Source organism: Neofelis nebulosa, chromosome 2 (assembly GCF_028018385.1).
Source record: "Neofelis nebulosa isolate mNeoNeb1 chromosome 2, mNeoNeb1.pri, whole genome shotgun sequence".
NCBI classification, from domain to species: Eukaryota; Metazoa; Chordata; class Mammalia; order Carnivora; family Felidae; genus Neofelis; species Neofelis nebulosa.
Window position 1 is genome coordinate 62,700,339 of NC_080783.1, and position 21,416 is coordinate 62,721,754.

General features: G+C 39.2%; 1 protein-coding gene across 1 annotated transcript in view; it reads right to left on the minus strand.

Moving 5' to 3' along the window:
* Positions 1 to 21,416, minus strand: part of MYO3B (myosin IIIB) — a 407,802-nt gene that overhangs the window by 166,984 nt on the left and 219,402 nt on the right. The window contains exon 23 of the mRNA XM_058714463.1: positions 2,707 to 2,786. Within this exon, the coding sequence (XP_058570446.1) occupies positions 2,707 to 2,786 (80 nt within the window). The remainder of the gene's footprint in view (positions 1 to 2,706; positions 2,787 to 21,416) is intronic.

The window sequence follows — 21,416 nt, forward strand, 5'->3', positions numbered from 1 at the left end:
TCATTATTTGTGGATTCTATATGTGCTTTTTTCTTTAAGGTTTTGTTTTTTTATGTTTATTTATTTTGAGAGTGAGTGAGTGGGTGAGAGAACATGCAAAAGTGGTGGAGGGGCAGAGAGAATGAGACAGAGGATCCCAAGCAGGCCCCACACCAACAGCACAGAACCCGATGTGGGGCTCGAACCCACAAACGGTGAGATCATGACCTGAGCCAAGATCAAGAGTCGGCTACTTAAATGACTGCGCCACCCAGGTGACCCTGTATGTGCCTACTTCTAAAAATTTATTTATAACCCTCAAATAAGTACCTGCAATGCTTTCATAGTCATCCACAGACCTACAGAGTGGTGAAAACTTTGATCACCTAATGTACATGTTTCCAGCTCAGGTTGAACAAGGTGACACTCTGCCTCCCTGTTTTAGCTTTCATGCTATAAGCAAGCGTCCTTTTCCAAGTTTGTTTAAGTGCCATGTGTTTTGCATTTTTGTGCTTTTGGCTAGTGACTACACTGTTTCAAATAGCCCCCAAGCATAGTGCTGGAGTGCTATCTGGTGTTCCTAAATGCAAGAAGGTTATTAAGTACCTCGTAGAGAACATATGTGTGTTGGATAAACTTCATTCAGGCATGAGTTATAGTGCCACTGGCCTTGAGTTCAGTAACACAAATACTGTAATTAAAATACGATTTTATACAAAGAAATACTGTATGTAATTATTTGTAAGAATATATATTAAATAACATGTCTTTAAACAGAAACACACATAAAACAAGATTATGTATTAATTGGTTGACAACAATGTTATGACCAGAGGCTTCAGGAACCTAACCATGTATTTCCCCTAGGAGCAATGCCTCAGTATTTGCTGATTCAGTGCTCACAGCAACTTTACAGAACATAATTTTTATGAGTAATAAGGAACAACTGGGGTGCCTGGGTGGCTCAGTAAGTTAAGCGTCTGACTTCAGATCCAGGTGGCTCAGTAAGTTAAGTGTCTGACTTCAGATCCAGGTCATGATCTCACAGTTTGTGCGTTTGAGCCCCACGTCAGGCTCTGTGCTGACAGTTCAGAGCCTGGAGCCTACTTCGGATTCTGTGTCTCCCTCTCTCTCTGCCCTCCCCCACTCATGTGTGTGCGCTCTCTCTCTCTCTCTCTCTCTCTCTCAAGAATAAATAAACATTAAAAAAAAGAAACATTAAAAAAATAAGAATCAACTGTACTTACAAAATTTTACATGTAATAATATCAAGAGATTCTAATATCTTAGAACCACCGACACTCCTAAGTGAATCTTTTCTAGGGTTCCATATAAACCAAGTTAAACAGTACTAATACCTTGCCACAAACTCACAAGACTGAAAAGTAGAGTAATACATGGGGTTATAATAGCAATATGGGTATAAAAATTATTGCTAATAAAAATGATCTGGGTCCCTATTATGTGTAGGTAAGCCATTCTCAAAAGAAGTAAAGATATGTATGTGTCTATCAATTCTGAGATAATACTCAATAGGATTATGTGTGGCTGAATTTATTATTCTTTATTAAACAATTTAATATTCAATGTAAATAAAAATATATGAAAATTCAGAGACGTGATCTATTTATTACTCTATCACCTTTCAGATAATTGGTTTTCAGAGTTAGCATATACAATGAACATTAACCATCCGATCCTTGAGATCCTTGCTTAAACATTAGTAGGCAGGATGGAACAATTAAAAATATTTTACAGAAGGATATTTACTAACCCTTCTAACATCCCTTTTGCACAGACAAGTACACTGCTCATTTTTCAGAGGGCAAAGCAGAGCGATAAAAAATGGTTTGGTTTCTTTCCTCCCTGCTGACTCCATTTGGTCCCAGTTATCCTCCTTTGTAGGTTAGTGATAGCCTCAAGGAAAAAGGCTTTATCTCTTTCTAGATAGACTTTTATTTCCAAGCGTCACTATTCTGTATTTTAAGTGGTCTTTCTGAGAAATCACGTGAAGGGATCCAGAATACTCCTAGTGGCATAGGCATTATTTTGAACTGAGGACATTTGAGAATCAACAATTGCAAGAAGACGCTTATTCTGAACTCCCCTCATCTGGCTAAAAACAGGACCTCTCAAAATAATCCAACTGTCATAAATCTCCTCCCTGGCAGTTTCACAACCTGCCATGGAAGACTGACTCCTATCACCAGAGAGGAGAAATGAGCACTGGGATAAGAAATTGCCTAAATAAACACTCGCAAAACTATCCTATCTCCCATCTATTCTCCTAAGGGACCATTTGCTTTTCTCAAAAGTCATTTGTTCCCCCAGAAGTGCCCTTCTCCCCCTGTTTAATCCCTATCAAGATGGTATATAAGTCTCAAATTCTAACTACCCTTTTGAGTCACTTTTTTGAGTGAGTTCCTGTATGTGCATGATTAAAATCTGCTTTTTCCCCTGTTAATCTTTCAGGTTGAGTTTAATTCATAGTCCCCCAAGAACTGAAGTTAAAAGGGTAGAGGAAAAGTTTTCTTCCCTGACACAAGATTGTAAGGATGCCATGATATTGTTTCAAATTTCCTAATTCTTGATCTCCTGGCCTTCCATCTCTTGACCAGACTGCCCCAGCAGTGTGCCAGATAAACTAAAGTTGCCTATCCTAGGATTGTCCCCAAGGCAGGAGCACCCCATGGTCCCCATTATTTTGGGTACAAACCTGCTACTCACCTTGGCTCTTCCAGCACTGAAATGAGGAGGCAAAGATCTTGAGGCTGCTGTTATCCTGGCTCTTGTCTGGGCCAAGTTACCTAAGCAAAAAAGACAAAAAAGTTAAAGTGAAGGAAAAGTTAAGGAATAGTATTATGAGTAATTTTTCCCTTTTGGCCTTGTATTTTTATTAATTTTCCAAATGATCTTCTGTGAATATGAACAATTTAGAAGAATTTGAATTTTGAAACCTTAATGACATAAATTATAAACAAACTGTAATAATTTATAAATTATAATTTATAATATAAACTGAATTTATATTAGTTTCATAAAAAAACAACAACAACAAAAAACCTCTCCAACTCACTCAATAAGCTAGGAAAAGAAAAAAATTACCACAACATAAAGAGGACATAAATGAAAAGCCCACAGCTAACATACTCAACAGTGAAAGATTAAAAGTTTTTCCTCTAAGATCAGGAACAAGGCAAGGATGCTCACTCTCACCACCAACTAGCAGCCCTAGCTCAAGCAATTAGGCAAGAAGAAGAAATAAAAAACATCCAAATTGTAAAGAAAAAAATAAAGTGATCTCTGTTCTTTGGTGGCATGATTTTATGTATAGAAAACCCTAAAGATCCCATCAAAAAACCTGTTAGAATAAATGAATTCAGTAAAGTTATAAGATGTAAAATCAGCCTAGAAAAATCAGTTGCATTTCTATGAACTAACAATCAAAATTTGAAAAGGAAAGTAAAAAGCAATCCCACTTACAATAGCATCAAAAAGAATAAAATACTAGAAATAAACTTAACCAAGGAGGCAAAAGACTTATATGCTGAAAACTACAAAACATTTTTGAAAGAAATTAAAGAAGACACACAAGTAACTGGAAAGATGTCTTGTTCTGGGGGAAGAAAAGAATCTTTCTCCTCTACTCATCTTAGGTTCATTTCCTGGGGCCCTGAAAATTTGACTGACAGAAGATAGTTTAACAGGAGAAAAAACAAACAAACAGAAGTTTATTACTGTATGCATCAGACACACACACACAGGAGTACCCAGTAATGAGTAACTCAAGGGGTGGCTAGAATTGGGTTCACATAGCGTCTTAATAAAAGAACAAGAAATTTCTAGGTAAGTGACAAGACAACAACAAAAAAAGATCTTTGAGTTTCTAGGGGCAGTAAATTATGGAAGGGTAAATATATGGAGAAGTTAATGGAATGTAAGGACTAGTTAGTGAAGTTTTGTTATATAGATTCCTCTGGTGCTGTCTCTGGTGAGTAACTTTTGTTCTTCCTGACACAGAAGGGTTGGGGTGGGGGGACACTTCTACAAATTTTCTCTTACGCAAATAGGGGGAGGGCAGAGAGCTTTTCTTACATCTGCTTTTTCTCAATTGCTTTCAGCTCAAAATAATCTTTATGCCAAAGTGGCATATTTTAGGGTGGCATATTCTGCTACTCTTTACTATGTTCACGAATTAAAAGACCTAATATTGTTAAAATGTCCATTGCTACCAAAAGAGATCTATAGATTCAATGCAATCCCCATCAAAATCCTAATGGATTTTTTAAAAAATATAAATGTAAAAAACAATCTTAAAATTCATCTGGAACCACAAAGGACCCAAAGCTCCCAACAATCTTGAGAAGGAAGAGAAGAGCTGAAAGCTTCACACTTCCTGATTTCAAAATATCTTATAAAGCTACAGTAATCAAAATAGTATGGTAGCAGCATAAAGACAAACATATAGACCAATGGAACAGAACAGAGAGCACAGAAATAAACATATGCATATATGGTTAAATGACCTTTAAGATGGGTATCAAGGTTATACAATGGGGAAAAAGCAGTCTCTTCAACAAACTATGTTTGGAAAACTCAATATCCTTATGGAAAAGAATGAAACTAGATCCCTAACTTACACAAAATTCAATTCCTGTTGGATTAAAGACTTAATGTAAAACCTAAAACTATAAAACTCCTAGAAGAAATTATAGGGGGCAAGTTTCATAACATTGATCTTGGCAATGATTTCTTGGATAGGATATCAAAAGCACAGGCAATAACAGCAAAAATAGACAAGTAAGATCACATCTGCACAGGAAAGGAAACAATCAACACAGGGAATGGCAACCTACACAATGGGAGACGATATTTGCAAACCATCTATAAGGGGCTAATTTCCAAGATCTATAAGGAACTCCTACAACCCAACAGCAAAAATTAAAATAACATAACCTGATTTTAAAATGGGCAAAGGACTTAAATAGGCATTTCTCCAAAGATGACATAAAAATGGCCAACCGGTATATAAAAAGATGCTCAACATCACTAAGAATCAGGGAAACACATATCAAGACAACAACAATATATCACTTTATACTGTTAGGATAATCATCATAAATACAACAATAACAACAGAAAATAACAAGTGTTGGCAAAGACATGGAGAAACTGGAACCTTTGTGCACTGCCCGTGGGAATGTAAAATGGCGCACCCAATATGGAAAACAGTATGAAAGTTCTTGAAAAAATAAAAAACAGAATACCATGTGATCCAACAATCCCACTTCTGGGTATTTATCCAAAACAATTGGACACAGAACTGTGAAGAGATATTTGCCTCCCAGGTTCATTGCATCACTGACAACAGCCAAGTAGTGAAAACAAACTAAATGTTCATCAAAGAATGAATGGATATAGAAAATGTGGTATATACGTACAATGGAATATTACTTGGCCTTATAAAAAAGGTCATCCTGCCATTTGAGACAACACAGATGGACCTGGAGGACATTATGTTAAGGGACATAAGGCAGACACAGAAAGACAAATACAGCATGGTCCCACTTATATGATGTATCTAAAATAGATAAGCTCATAAGAGCAGAGAGTAGAATGTTGGTTGGCAAGGGCTGAGGGGACAGGGAAATGGGGAGCTGTTGCTCACTGGGTATAAAGCTTTAGTAATGCAAGATGAGAAAGGTCTAGAGACTTGGTGTAAAACAGTGTGCACACAGTGAACAATATTGTACTATACATTTAAAAATATGTTAGAAGGGTAGGTTTCATGTTGTTTCTTTTACCACAATTAAAAAACTGTCTTGAACTAGGGCACTGTTAGTCTCTGAAGGAGATGGATATACAAGAAAACAGATGCTAGGAGCTTTCCTGAAAAAGAAACTGGACAACAGAGAACCCCACTGTGAAGGTTTAAGACACAGACACTGATTAGCAGATCTGGCAGTATGGATCTCTCAGCACACAGAGAGAACTCCACACAGGGAACCAGAGGACACAGAGAATATGGGCAAGGGCCGTTGAGTCTGGGGCCGATGGGTCTTTGCATTTGCCAGGGGTGTGACCTTGAACAAGTTAATTAATATCTCAGAGCCTCAGTTTCCTTATCTGTAACATGAAGACAGTACGACCTTGCTCTCAGAGTTGTTGCAGGCATTCAGTGAGGGTAACTCATGTCAAGCACTGTCAATGCAGGGTTGGTGAAGGTAAGTGCTCTCTTCATGTCAGCCAGCACTAATTATTACCAGTCATATTATTATTACTATTTGCTGTGCATAGTTCACCTAGGACTCAAAGCAGAGAGTAGAGGGCAAGAGAACACCAAGGGATCTTACTAATTTGCAACTGTGAGCACTGGTCAGTCAAAAAAACAGTTGAACGGTGAGAAAAAATGATAAGGCAACCCCCACTCTGAACCTCCATCTCTTGGCCATTCTGATTCCCAATGCTTTTTACCTTTGAAGGAGCTGAGTGGCCTGCTCAGACGCTCTCTCCTCTCCCCACCCATCCTTAATCTCTCCTCTCCTCTCCCGTCCCTAACCTCCCAAACTAAGTTCTTGAAGAGAGCTGTTTGCTTTTTTACCTAGGATGTCATCTGATTCTGTAGCAAAATAAAAAGTTGTCAATGAAAGGAAATGCTGCAATTTGTGCACAGGCAAGACACTCAAGATTTCAAAGTTTTTAGCAAGTCTAGCACAAAGATGTCCAAATGTTTTCTCTGGCGATATCTTCAGAGGCTAAACTGTGATTAATAGCCCAGAAAGAAGCCTTTGAAGCAGGATTGGTGACATCAAAGTCATAATCCAGGGGTGGCAGGAGCTTTATAATGAGTGGGAAGCATTTTAACACATTTCAAAGGATTTACAGCATGAATAAACAATAGACCTCAGCAGATGCACGACACACACCTTTCAGAAACATAACCTATAAGAAGTTTCCATTTTAATTTAAATGTAAATACAGTGTTCACGTTTGTTTCAAAGCCTCCTCCCTGCTTCACCCCTAGACAGCCTCTTTGGCTAAGGATGCCTTACTGCCCCAGAGCACCCTCCTGTCCTTCTCCAGACTGTGGCTACTGACGTGTGCTGAGGAGAGAAAATGGAAGTCACAGACATCTAATGGAATTTATATCCTATGTCGGAACGGGGTTAAGAAAGAATCTGAAATGGAGCTACGATGATCCCGCACAATTTCTCTGCTTCCAACTTAAAGAGAAAGAGACAAGTGGTCTGAAGACAGAGCTGGAACTTTTAAACAATGGCAATTTCCTGCCTGCTTCAGAGGATTTCATCTCTTGGAAAGTACCCAAGACTCATGATTTCATCTTCCTAAATTGCTTCCTAAGAATTGTCCAAAATAACGGGTTGCTGTTTAAATAATCACGCATAGAATTTGGCTTCCCTCTGCTGCCCTCTCTGGTTTACAGAATTTGTTGCAGGGTTCCAGTGGTGACTGCTAGTGCACATTTGTTTGGAAATTTTTCCTATTTTAATTTTCCCTAACACAAGGTATAGGTTCATAAACTAATAAATTACTGCAAATCAATGATGAAATGTAAAAGTCTTATGTCAAATTGCTACTAAAAAAGGAAATGCAAATAAAAAAAAAAATCAAATGTTTCAGTTCATCTGCTACCAGAATAAGTTATCTGAGGAGACCACAGAACTGAAACCATTGATCCAACAGTCAGTCTGGATACAGAAAATCTAAACCACACCTTACTATCTATAGGAAAATGACTTTATATCATCCCGGCCTCCATTAGCATGAATCTTTTTCCAGGCAACAGTTTGACTGTTCATTATAGGAATTTCCTAAAAGACCTAAGACCCATTAACTCTTCAATGGACAATATCAACTGTGAGTTTACCCCCTATGGTTCTATGAATCACGGAGTTCAAAAATCCTCACCTTGTTTTTTCCATCAAATCGTAGACTACTGTTTTGTGATCCCTACCCAACCCTAATCAGCCTCCTTACTTTGAAAGACCCACCCTAAAAAAACCTGTATCTCTCACTAAATTCTGATCCTGCTTTTCCTTCTCCAGGACACTGCCAAAGCTTTGAGAGGCAGTGGCTCCCTTACTGGGGTAAGTAACAAACTCTACTTTGTCTCATCACCAGGTTGTGTGTATAATGTTTACAAAGTCAGCGTGGGACAGACCTATGCTGATGTGATGCCTCTAGTGATCCCAGTGTTCTAATTTCAGTAACAACACTGTAGCTAATAAAAATTCAAGGAGTCAAATTCAGTAGTTGCATAAAACATACTATAGTATTTTGTATGCTAAAAGCTTGTTTTTTTACATACCTATATCTATCCTAAATATAATATGGATTTGTTTTAGATTTGATACACTGAGGTAACTTAAAACAGCTACAAAAAATATGAAACAGTTGTAGGAGGCCAAGAGAAAAAGTGTGTTGTTAGATTTCGTTTCCCAGTTTTTACTTTCTCCTCTGGCATTCATCTATCGCTTTAAGTATTAATATCAATAAGTGGGCAGGGGGGAGGTGGGAGAGTTCCCAGCCCACTTAATCTCTCACGAGAAGAACACTGACAATATATCGAATGGGCTGTAGTTTGGTGAAGGGAAGGCAGCAAGAGTAAATAAAACACCAGCCTACTCTCCCAGCTGTTTTATACAAGAAAGATGCACAGATAACAAATTCACTCTCTTTTCTGAGTGCACAACCTTACCTTTAAAAACATGCACACGGGAAATTCAAAGCCCAAAAGAAACCCCTTTCTCATTCCTGAATTGGGTTTTAATTGGCAGTTGTCTGGCATCTTAGGAGTTTCTGCATAATTAACACCTCTGGACTATTCTGCTTGAAGGAAGCCACACCAATGTTTTTGCTGCTTTCTTTTTCATTTAGAACGTGAACCACAGCTTTAAAGATCTGTGACCCAGTGATTTTAAAATTGTAGAGCTGAGGAAAAATAGTAATTCCTTCTTTCCTCCTTTAAGCTTTAAAACTCATCAACAGGATGCCAGCCCAGCAAATAACTGTACTGAATCATGAGAATTCAAGGGGGTAACAAGACTTCCCTTTCCTAACTTGGTCAATAGTGGAGCTGAAGGTCTTTGTTTCCTGCATTTTATTGCCACATTGGCAGAAGCTGCCAGTTAGTCTCCCCATAGGCAAAGCCATGTTAAAACAATAACAACAACAACACAAGCCCACACACACCTCTGAGTATTGTCTGCTTTCCCCACATTTTCTGGTGGAGTTTGCTTGTAAATGACAGGACATGTGTTCACAATAGTACTGGGGCCTAGACGGTTGACATCTATCAAAGAAGATCTGACCCATTCAGGAAAAAAGAAAAATGAAATTTCACATACACAGATCTGTCAGCACCCACTGGTCACTGACATGGGAGATTGGTTTATTTCAGCCTCAGAGCAACATCCACATACAGCAGAGGTTTTAGTCCAACCAGGGCTGGTCCTGGACAAACTATAATTTAGGTGAGGGATATATTCAAGTTCCACACATACCTTTTTTTTTTAAGTTTATTTATTTATTTGAGAGACACAGAGAGAGAGAGAGAGAGAGAGAGAGAGAGAGAGAATGAGCAGGGGAGGAGCAGAAAGAGAGGGACAGAGAGATTCCCAAGCAGGCTCCTCACTGTTAGTGTAGAGCCCAGTGCAGGGCTTGAGCCCACGAATTGTGAGATCATGACCTGAGCTGAAGTTGGAGACTTAACCAACTCAACCACCCAGGCACCCCCACACATTCCTTTTCACGCTCCCATTCCCACTTCTGAAGGTGCAACATGGCTTTAATGCTGTATCTCTTCCCTACTCCAACAACCAGTTCCCCTTATTTTCTTGCCCCACTCTTGAACTCTACAAGGCAGTACAGACCTCCTCCATCAAACCTTTTCTATGTTCCAAATCTTCAGGTTACTATCCTCCTCTGCCAACTAATCCAGATCTCATTTGTTCATGGATAAATTATTTAGTAATATGTAGTATTACTTCACTGAGGTGCAAGATGTTTGCATAGAATGGAAAGCTTTCCAGGAACAAAACATTTACAGAATGATTCTGTTGATGGAAATGTTGGGTAGCTATAGACCATCCAGTGTCTGGGTAAGATGAGATAGTTCAGAAGCAGACGTTCTTTCAGTTAATGGTGCTCAAGTTATTCATGCTTTGAAGTAAGACATTAAGGGCCCTCCATGGTTCTTCCAAAAATGAATAGAACACAGTTTTTTGTATCTCAAGGAGAGGACAGCCCAGAGGAGCTGCTAGGGGTAGGGAGAAGACTGACATATAAACAATTCATTGCAGTTTAGAGTGGAAAGTGTTGTAATAAACCTGAATAAAGTGACATGAGAGGATAGAAGACTAAGTTTTCTTGACAGAATGAGAAGAAAGCTGGAGAGTAGGCAATAAATGAGCTAGATCTTGAAGGATTAATAGAAGTTTGACATGAAAGGGAAAGGATTCTATTTGGAAGATGCAGAATGTTTAGTGAGAACAGAGATCTTTAAAAATTCCAGAGACTAGGGTGCCTTGCTGGCTCAGTCAGAAAAGCATGTGATTCTTGATCCCAAGGTTGTGAGTCTGAGCCCCATGTGGGGTGTAGAGATTATTTAAATAAGCAAAAAACATAAAAACTTTTTAAAAATTCCAGAAACTTCCAGAGACCCTACACATCAAACTCCCAAGCAGCTTCTCATTTTTATATTAGATATTTAATAATAGCATAAAATATTATTTTACCCTTATAAGCATTAACCCAAGTTCCTTGCCCCTCCTTACCAATGAAAACACTAACTATGAAGGCAATTTTTGGGGGAAGAAAACATGAAAAAGGAGGAAGAGGCAGGCTCTGCAAAGGCACTGTAAGTCACCGGGACTATGAATAAAATCTTTCCTATTTTGCGGCTCCAGGGGTCTTCAGATAGAGTACTCAACCATTTGTATGGCTGAAGTTGGATGGTTTGGATATAAGCCAATAGGGGACTAATATCATTTGGTCGGTACAAATACTAATTAGGCCAAAGTCTTGAATCAGGTAGTTGCACACAGAAAAGTGACATTCCATATTTAAGAATAGAATCTGAAATAAAATGCCCAGGCAGGAGAGAATAAACTGATCACTGAATTAAAAAAAAAAAAAAAAATCCTTCCCCTAGAAGTTCCACTCAATATACATTATCTGTTGATGATGAGTCCATTGTACCATTTCTTTGCATGAAGCACAATACTTAGGTTTCCTTAGGTTTTCAGTTAAGACCCAGAAAGCCACACAGAAAATAAGATGCTGTGAAACTCCCATTGTGCAGGATGACAACTGAGTGCCTGAAACTATAAATGCTTCTTTGGTTCTCCCTCTTTAGCATGGAAGCAATGAAAAGGATGCTATACTTGAAAGTGAGAAATTTGGATTCTTATCCCAGGCCTGCCATTGACTTGAGATCACTCTACTCTCTGTGACTCGCTTACATTACATGTCAAATGAGGAGTTTGAGTAGATTAGTGGTCCTCTACATGTATGCCATAGAATTCTGCCAAGGCACCCATGGAGCACACCCTCTGTGGCTACACAGCTTCATTTAGATCAAGGCCAGGCAATGTGGTGTTAAGAGGGGTAGAACCTTTTGTGAGAGGGAACTACAAGGAACTATGTTGACCTGGTACCAAAGAGATTGTGTGACATCTGTGGCCAGGACATGTGAGACATTTACCTGGGCTTTATAGAGCTGGTCGGGGCAATCAGCAATATTGTTCAAAAAGCAACATCACAGAAAATATTTGCAAAAGATACATCTCATAAAGGACTGTCATCCAAAATATACAAACAATTCTTAAAACTCAACAAGAAAATAACCCAGTTAAAAATGGACTAAATATTCTTTTTTTATTTTAGTTTATTTTTTTTTAAATAATTTCTACACCCAAGGTGGGGTTTGACCTCACAACCCCAAGATCAAGAGTCACACGCTCCACTGACTGAGACAGCAAGGCATCCCAAGACAGCCCAAAGATCTTAATAAACAACCAAAGAAGATATACAGATCGCAAATAAGCACATGGAAAGATGCTCCATATCACATATCTACAGAGAAATGCAAATTAGAATAAGAGTCAGACACCACTACGCACCTATTAGAATGGCCAAATCCAGAACACTGATAACAGCAAATGCCGGCAAGGATGTAGAGCAACAGGAACTCTCATTCACTGCTGGTGGGCATGCAAAATGGCGTAGCCACTTTGGAAGAGAATTTGGTGGTTTCTTACAAAACTAAACACACTCTTAGCATGGGATCCAGCAGTCCCACTCCTTGATATTTACCCAAAGGAGTTGAAAACTTGTATCCACACAAAATCCTGTTGCCAAAAATTAGAAGCAATCAAGATATAGCAGGTAAATGCATAAAGTACATATATCTAGATGACAGAATATTATTCAGTACTAAAAAGAAATGGAACTATCAAGTCATGAAAAGCCTTGGAAGAGCCTTAAATGCACATTACAAAGTGAAAGAAGCCAATCTGAAAAGGCTACATACTATATGATTCCAACTATATGACATTCTGGGAAAGGCAAAGCTATGGGGATAATAAAAAGGTTAGAAGTTGGGGGACTCTCCTGAATAGGCAAAGCACAGAGGGTTTTTATGGCAGTGAAAATATTCCATATTGTACCATAATGATGGATTCATGTCATTATACATTTGTCTAAACCCATAGAATATACAATATCAACTGTTAACCGTAATGTAAACTATAGGCTTTGAGTAATAATGAAGTATCAATTTAAGTCCATCCATTATAAAAAATGTACCGCTCTGGTGGGAGATACTGATTATGAAGGAGGCTATGCATGTGTGGGCAGGGATATGTTATACGGAAATCTCCGTCCTTCCCCTCAATTTTACTGTGAACTAAAACTGCTTTTAAAAAGTTTTTTTTTTTTTTGGGGGGGGGCGCCTGGGTGGCTCAGTCAGTTAAGCGTCCGACTTCAGCCCAGGTCACCATCTCGCGGTCCGCGAGTTCGAGCCCCGCGTCGGGCTCTGGGCTGATGGCTCAGAGCCTGGAGCCTGCTTCCGATTCTGTGTCTCCCTCTCTCTCTGCCCCTACCCCGTTCATGCTCTCTCTCTGTCTCAAAAATAAATAAACACTAAAAAAAAAAATTTAAAAAGAAAGTTTTTTTTTTTAAAGCAACATCATGCAGAACAAATAAGTAAAAATTGTGGATGCAAGTTAGAGTAAAAAAGGTTGAATAGTGTCGGGCTTTCATTCAGCTCTGAAATTCTACCTATGTGAAATCCATCTCAAAAGAAGCCTGGAAAGAATAACATAAAGAAGATAAAATTAAAATATGTACATTGTATTATTGTTTCTTTGCAGTTTGGTAGGCAACAGAAGGATGAGGGAGCAGTGATGACAGTGTGGCTTAGATAAATGAAGGAAGTATAAATGATTTTTACCGAGACCTGGATACATAATTTGCCAAAGCTCTCTTCACAGCTGGTCACCACAAGCAACTAGCAACGTTCTGTTTCTGTGGTCTCTTTAGTGACTCCTCCTTCACCTGGCTATTGTGGCTATCGTGAGCTTATTCAGATCTCCAACATTTATACCATTCTTCTTAGCACATAAGATAGGGGACAGTAATATAAGTGTTTGCACCCTCCCTGCAATGTTTTTAAGATTAAGGAATTCAACGTGCTTATCTTCAACATCTTCATAATATATATATTCTCCTACTAAAAAAAATTATGCTTCATTCAGTTTGCGTGTTAGTAAATACTGGCCATTTTGAATAACTGGGTACTAATCCGAATACAATCATTACTTATGTAAATCTTTTTTTTACTGAGTCCAAGCATCCAAGGTTAACTTTTGATGTGTACTTATCCAAGTCTATTTTTACATTTACCAATTATTTTGCTTTATTTCAAGGAATGACTATTCCAGATAACCTCGCTCCCTTTTTAAAGAACCTACTCTGAACATCCAGGGGCACATCTTTGAAAAAAACTACAGCAGCTTAAGAATCCAGAAAATAGGGGCGCCTGGGTGGCTCAGTCAGTTAAACATCCAACTTCAGCTCAGGTCACCATCTCGCAGTCTGTGAGTTCGAGCCCAGTGTCGGGCTCTGTGCTGACAGCTCAGAGCTTGGAGCCTTCTTAGAATTATGTGTCTCCCCGAATGGATAAAGAAGATGTGGTTTATATACACAATGGAATACTACTTGGCATTGAGAAAGAATGAAATCTGGCCATTTGCAGCAATGTGGATGGAACTGGAGGGTACTATGCTAAGTGAAATAAGTCAGGCAGAGAAAGACAGACACCATATGTTTTCACTCATATGTGGATCCTGTGAAACTTAACAGAAGACCATGGGGGAGAGAGGAGGGGGAAAGTAAGTTATAGAGAGGGAAGGAGGCAAACCATAAAAGACTCTTAAACACTGAGAACAAACTGAGGGTTGATGGGGGGTGGGAGGGAGGAGAGGGTGGGTGATGGGCATTGAGGAGGGCACCTGTTGGGATGAGCACTGGGTTTTCTATGGAAACCAATTTGACAATAAATTATATTTTTAAAAAAAGGATTATGTGTCTCCCTCTTTTTCTGCCCCTCCCCCATTCATGCTCTGTCTCTCTCTGTCAAAAGTAAACAAACATTAAAAAAAAATTTTTAATACTAAAAAGAAACAGAAAATAAGAAGAGACATACCGAGAAAGGCAACATTCTGCAGGGAACAAAACTTACAACATGCCTACTTGCCGGCATTACTCCTATCTTAGCTACACTGGCATGGGTTTTCTGAACACCCACACACCCACATTCCTCTTCTCTCTCATGTCACGTGTGTGTGTGTGTGTGTGTGTATGATTTTTGTTTTATTGTTACCAATTCATAAAATGGTAGTGCCCAGAAAGTTCTACTGAACCTCATATGTGTCATGGTGTTAAAGGACAAAATTATATTTTATTTCTTAAGAACATGGCATAATTTTTTTGAGCCTTTGGCCTTGTGATATAGCATACAAAATAACCATCTAATTTCAAAAACATTGTAAATTAAAGTCTTATCTTACATACTTGGGGTGCCATAACTACTGTTTTTTGGTTTTTGTTTAAAAAAAAACAGAACCTCTTAAGAATAAAAGTCAGTACAAAAGACTATTTCTCTGATGAAGTAATTCCACAAGCATAACAAGTCTGTGCTAATTCTAGAGGCTGCAGCTAGTCAGTATACATGTGTCCGAGTCCTTTCAAATCAATATAAATATTCTACTTTACGTAGGATTTATCTTTAAAAATTTTTGTTAAGTTTATTTTTGAGAGAGAGAGAGACAGACAGACAAACAGTGTGAGCAGGGGAGGAGCAAAGAGAGAGGGAGACACAGAACATGAGTGGGGGAGGGCCAGAGAGAGAAGGAGACACAGAATCTGAAGCAGGCTCCAGGCTCAGAGCTGTCAGCACAGAGCCTGATGTGGGGCTTGAACTCATAGACTGCAAGATCATGACCTGAGCTGAAGTCGGACACTTAACTGACTGAGCCACCCAAGCGCCCCTGGGATTTATCTTTAGAAATGATTCCTTATAGAGATTACAAGCGAGGCCAGGCACTAAGTATTTCTATTCTCAATCAAAGTTTAATGTTTCTGGAGACTGTCTCATCAAAAAAGATTTCTTCAGCACCTGCTAAAGACTTGGAAAGTGCCCTACACGTAGTAGATGCTAAAGAAAAATGTTCACTGAAGATGCTCAATGCACCACCACATTTTAGACGACTTCTACCCTTGCCTTCTAGAGATGGATCATATCTACCATTTTCTGTCAAACTTCAGTATCACATGTTCTTCCTCAGTCATCCAAGAACACCAAGGCTCATTATCCCAAGTAGATAAGCAATGGACTGTGAATCATTTTGCAGAGTTATGTAGCACCATGGATGTGTAATGAATCTGAATGAAACAGATTTATGGGTTAAGTGTTTCTAGAGAATGTCTCATCAAAGCTAAAGATGTTCGTTGATGGAACACTGAAAGGTATCCATGAATCTAATTAACACTGTTTCTTCCACTGGAGTATAAGGTCCATGAGGGAGGGCACTAAGTCTATTCTATTTACCACTCTCTACCCAGTGGTAAACTTAGCAAAGAGTAAGCACTCAAATAATACGTGACTGAATGAGTGAATAAATTGTGTAGCATTAAATTTTTATTTAACATTACATCCAATACTCTTTAGGAGCAGGCCCCAGTACACCTCACTTCCCTCCACATAACCTATTTTGCTGGTTTCTGTCCATGCCATGTTACTTTCATATTTCAGACCCTTTGCTCAAACTACTGGAGGTCTGGATTACAGAGGTGAAGTGGTTAGGATTGTGAGTTCTGGTGTCAAACCACCTGAGGTTTGTCTCAGGTCTGCCCCTTACTGGTTAGGAGTGCTTGAATGAGTTACTTAATTTCTTTGTATCTGGGTTTCATCATCCAGAGGGCTGGACAAATGTTTATTGAGCTTTGGGAACAAAGTGTTCCTATTAAATTTACGGTTAACAGAGTTTCAGTGGTGAGTAGAGATGCAGATGTTGCTGGTATAGGGGATTGATTGGAGCCACATGGAACCCCCAGAGGGCCTACTTGACCAAGGAGTTTTGGTTTAAGCCAAATCACCTGACTCAGAGACAATCTTTTCAGCATACATTTTGAGATTTACAAAAATGTTATTAATTAGGGATTCTGGTTAATTGGGAGTTTTATAGAATATCCAATTTTCTATTGCCTAGAGCCTTATTAAATGCTGGGTTGTTTGACTAGAAAAGAAAACAAACTGAGGATATAAGATCTGAGGGTTTATTTTATTCTCTCCCATTTATTAAGATATTATTTTTATATTTTTTTAACATTTTATTTTTTTTTAGTTTATTTACTTTGAGAGAAACAGAGAGAGAGAGCATAGCAGGAGAAGGGCAGACAGAGAGAGAGAAGGAGAATTCCAAGCAGGCTCCACAGCATCAGCACGGAGCCCAATCTGGGGCTTGAACTCACGAACCGGGAGATCATGATCTGAGCGAGTCAAGAGTAAGACGTTTAATTGGCTGAGCCACTCAGGTGCCCCATTAAGATATTATTTTTAAAATACAGAAATCAGAAATTCTCAACAGAAAGACCACATAATGTAATATTATCTTTAAAAAAATGTTTTTTAATGTTCATTTATTTTTGAGAGCAAGAGAGACAAAGCATGAGTGGGGGAGGGGCAGAGAGAGAGGGAGACACAGAATCCAAAGGAGGCTTCAGGCTCTGAGATGTCAGCACAGAGCCCAACATTGGACTCAAACCCAGGATGGCAAGATCGCAACCTGAGATGAAGTCAGACACTTAACAGCCTGAGCCACCCAGACTTCCCTAGAAGAGCTAACAATTCTTAAATACTAACATTTACTGAATGTTTACAGTGTAGTAGATATGTGCTAAGTGGTTGAAAAGCATTATTTGATGTGACAGTCCTGTGAGCTGGGTGCCCAATCCACAAAGAAAGGAAACTGAGGCAAAGGGTATTCAAGTTTCTTGCCCAAAGTTGGCTATCAGCAGTACACAGCACTGCGCAGTCAACACTAAGACGGTCCATCAACTAGGATGGCCTAATTTAAGATTTTACAGTAGTTTCTGAGTTTTTGATCATATTCAAGGCAGACTACTGAGTAATTGATGGGACTGCGGCCTGGCCAAACTGATTGAACACAACTGATGTTAGATGATATCTGGATTTTTTTATCATTCACACACCAAACCAGGTCAACCACCCGGTGATCCCACTGTTGTGGGATCACTATTGTTGTGGCTAAGCCAAACCTAGTCATCTGGAAAACAGCTGATTCAGGGTTTGTGTAACTTGAACTATCCTTGTGAAATGTAAAGAATGGAATGAACTCTACTAAGTACAAACCTTAATGAAATCTTAGCGATCCTCTCTCCCACTTCCAACTCTCCAGTTCCGTAAAGTGACATTTTACTTAGTTTACTGACGTCTCACATGTGCAAGCCAGTAAAGTTCACAATTGTTACTCCATACAGTTGTGGTTTACAGCTTTTCTTCACACACAAGCTGGCACCAGAGCAAGATGATTAACTTTTATATGCATCTAACATATGGACCAGATTGTCAGAATCTGGTCTTGTATTCTAAAGAGAAAACTACAATTTCTATTAATATGACCCAAATTCCTGGGGAAAAAGTGTTAAATTGTGATCCATCTCTAAGTGTAGAGATTATAATTATAATTATAATGGCTTTGTTTCTAATTCATTTGATTTGAAATGCCTGGAGTTATCTTTTAGTAAGAGAAGGGAGGAGGAGGGTTAAAATGACCTGAAAGCCCCATTATAAAGAGATTTTATAGTGGGATAAATTAATAAACTGTAAATGGCCTTGAGACTTTTTCTCCAATATGAACTATGAAATGAAAGCAAAGAACCTTTCATCTTAAATGGGAACATATTTCTTTTCTATGAATGTGAAGGATGCTGGCCGAGAGAAGCAGAATTTACTTTTCTTGCATTTTTGACCATTTGAAAAACATCACAGCTGCCACATTTGCTATACTTGACAGGATCATTAAAGAAATAAAACAAAATGTCTCTAAATTGAATGGCCACTTTAAAATAAAATGTACATTCACTGTCACATTTAGGACCTATGAAAGAACTATTAAAATGTGTTGAGGAAAGATAGTGGCTCTGATTCACAACAGATACAGATACTAACGCTCCCAATATTAGAGCCATTATCACAACTCATTATTGAGCTCAGTTTTTCTTTCTCAAGAACATAGCATCAGCGGGGGCCCTGGAGTTAAGAAAGCACAAGGAACTTTTGGGAATGGATTTAAGACCCACATGGCAAGGTTGCCCTGGAAAAGAAAGTCGGGGAGAAAATTCTCTGCCTGGCATTGCCTCAGTCCCACTTGACTCCTGATCCTCAAGATGCTTTCCACAAAAAGCATCTTATTGGTTTTGGAAGCCCTATACATGAGAGAGGCATCTCTTAGTATTTCTGCAATAAAGATATGTATTGGATTTTCACAATCAGTATTCCCCACACTTTCTGACCATGGAAATCTCTTATTCCCCTCACACCTCTTCACATCCCACAAACCTAGTGCTGCATGCAACACATTTCAGGAAACACTGCTCTTACTACTGATAATATAGCAATATTTCTATCCCTGCAAAGAGAATCAAGGGAAATTTTAGAAGTTTGTGGAACTGGAACTCTGCAAATCCAGAAGGGTAATTTCTCTCCTACACAGAAAAACAGTAATCTGGATACAATAAAATATTATTTTATGAAGCAACAAGAATTTACTTTCCTTGGGAGGACCAGCAAGAAGAGCTCTTTGGCATTTCTGCACTTCTCTTAGAAAGCAGAAATGAGGCACTTTTGTGGCCAGGGCAGTGCTTCTTTAGAGCTACAGCTATGCAATATGGTGGGTACTGTGCACGTGAAAGTGTGGCTAGTCTAAATTAGGATGTGTCATAAGTACAAAATACATACCAGATTTCAGGAACTCCACGCAACAAAAAAGTAAAATATCACATTAGTAAGATTTATATTGAGTACATGTTGAATAATATTTGTGATATATTGAGTAAAGGTATATTATTAAAATCATTGCACCTTCACCTGTGCTACAGACTGACTGTTTATGTCCCCCCATTCATATGTGAAATCCTAACCCCCATTCATATGTGATGATATACACATGCACCCAGGTTTCTGAGCAGGGAGGTGGGGGTCTGTGAGAGGCGGTTACATGATTCAAGAAGGCAGAGCCCTCATGAATGGATCAGCATCCTTACAAAAGAAACCCCAGAGAGTTCCCTTGACCCTTCCATTATACAAGAACACAGTAGAAAGGCTCTGTGAACCAGGAAACGGGCTCTTACCAGACACTAAATCTGCTGGCACCTTGAGCTTGGATTTTCCAGCCTCCAGAACCATGAGAAATAAATTTCTGTTATTTATAAGCCATCCAGTCTGTGGTATTTTGTTATAGCATCCTGAACAAACTAAGACAACCTGTTTCTTTTTGCTTTTTAAAATGTGGTATTAGAACATTTTACACCCCACTGGACAGCATGGTTCTACAGATCGAAAAACAAAACAGAGCCCAGTGAGAGCTTTCAAACTCCAGACTGAAGGTTTGGGCTAGAGATTATTAGGGGTTTGTCTGTTTGACTTTAAGTTTCCATCTAATCAGGGGAGGTCCTTCATGCAAACCCCTCAATGTACAGGTGGGAAGCTGGTTCAGAGAATTAAACATGAGGAATGCAAAGTACCAATCGACATCTAAGTCTCCTGACTTATGGCCCAGGGCTCTTTACTCCACCACAGCTGATGGGCTAGAAGAAACTAAAAGTAGATTTTTAAAAAGGAATGAAACACTTAAGCTGCTTACATTTCAACATAAAGAAAACAGCACTTGGAGAATGCAAACTCAAAACCTAAAAGCATTCAGGGGTAGGGGAAAAAACACAACAAGAATAACAAGATATGCTGTCTTACCACCGCAACCACACTATGCCTGCATCTTGGCTTCAATAAGCCTAACAAAGAAAATCAAAGATTCTTCTAGGCAAGGGCTGAAAAGGTGTGAGGTTTCTCCTGCAGCTGTCCAGCTGTTGCCAGGACAGAAGGCAGAGGAGGATGCTGTCCTTCATGGAACCTCCCCAAGGCATCACAGATTGTGGCCACACGTCACCCACAGCCCCCAGGGCAGCCACATTTCTGAGCAAGTAAGTGGATCTCATGCTTCTTGGTACAGTTTATACTTTAGTCAGCTGTGTGCTCTTTGCTTCTGGGAAAGTCCCCATCCTGCCCACTGCAGCCTGGAAGGGGGCTAGCCATCCATTTCAGATTCCAATCACATCTGTACTTCTCTGCAATCACATCTGTACTTCTCTGGGTCCTGAGTCCAAACAGGGCTTCATACTTGTTCTTCTAGATTCAGATTACAGAATTCTAAATGGAAGTTCTTCTCCGAATTTCACAACTTGTTAAATAGATGTCCAATGATGGTGGGCTTCCAGCTAACACCATAAACCATGGGATGACCCATATTTCCAACACGCTTCCAGTGCTCTCAGGACTACCAGGAAATTCTGGTCACAAACTGCACTCTCTGCCTGAACAGAGTCAAATGAACACCTCGTAGGTGCCAGCGGCTTCTCTAGGAGTTAGAAAGAGGACTTAACTAAATGGACAAAATCCTTTCCTCATGGAATTTACATTCCACTGATGCAAGGAGTTGGACCCAACCCAAAATTTCCTGAAGGAGGTGAGGTCAGGGCAGAGTTTAGGAGATTAGGATTAGGAAGCAGGAGAGGGGGAATGATGGAAGGTGTGGTGATGAGTGTGAAGGTGGGGG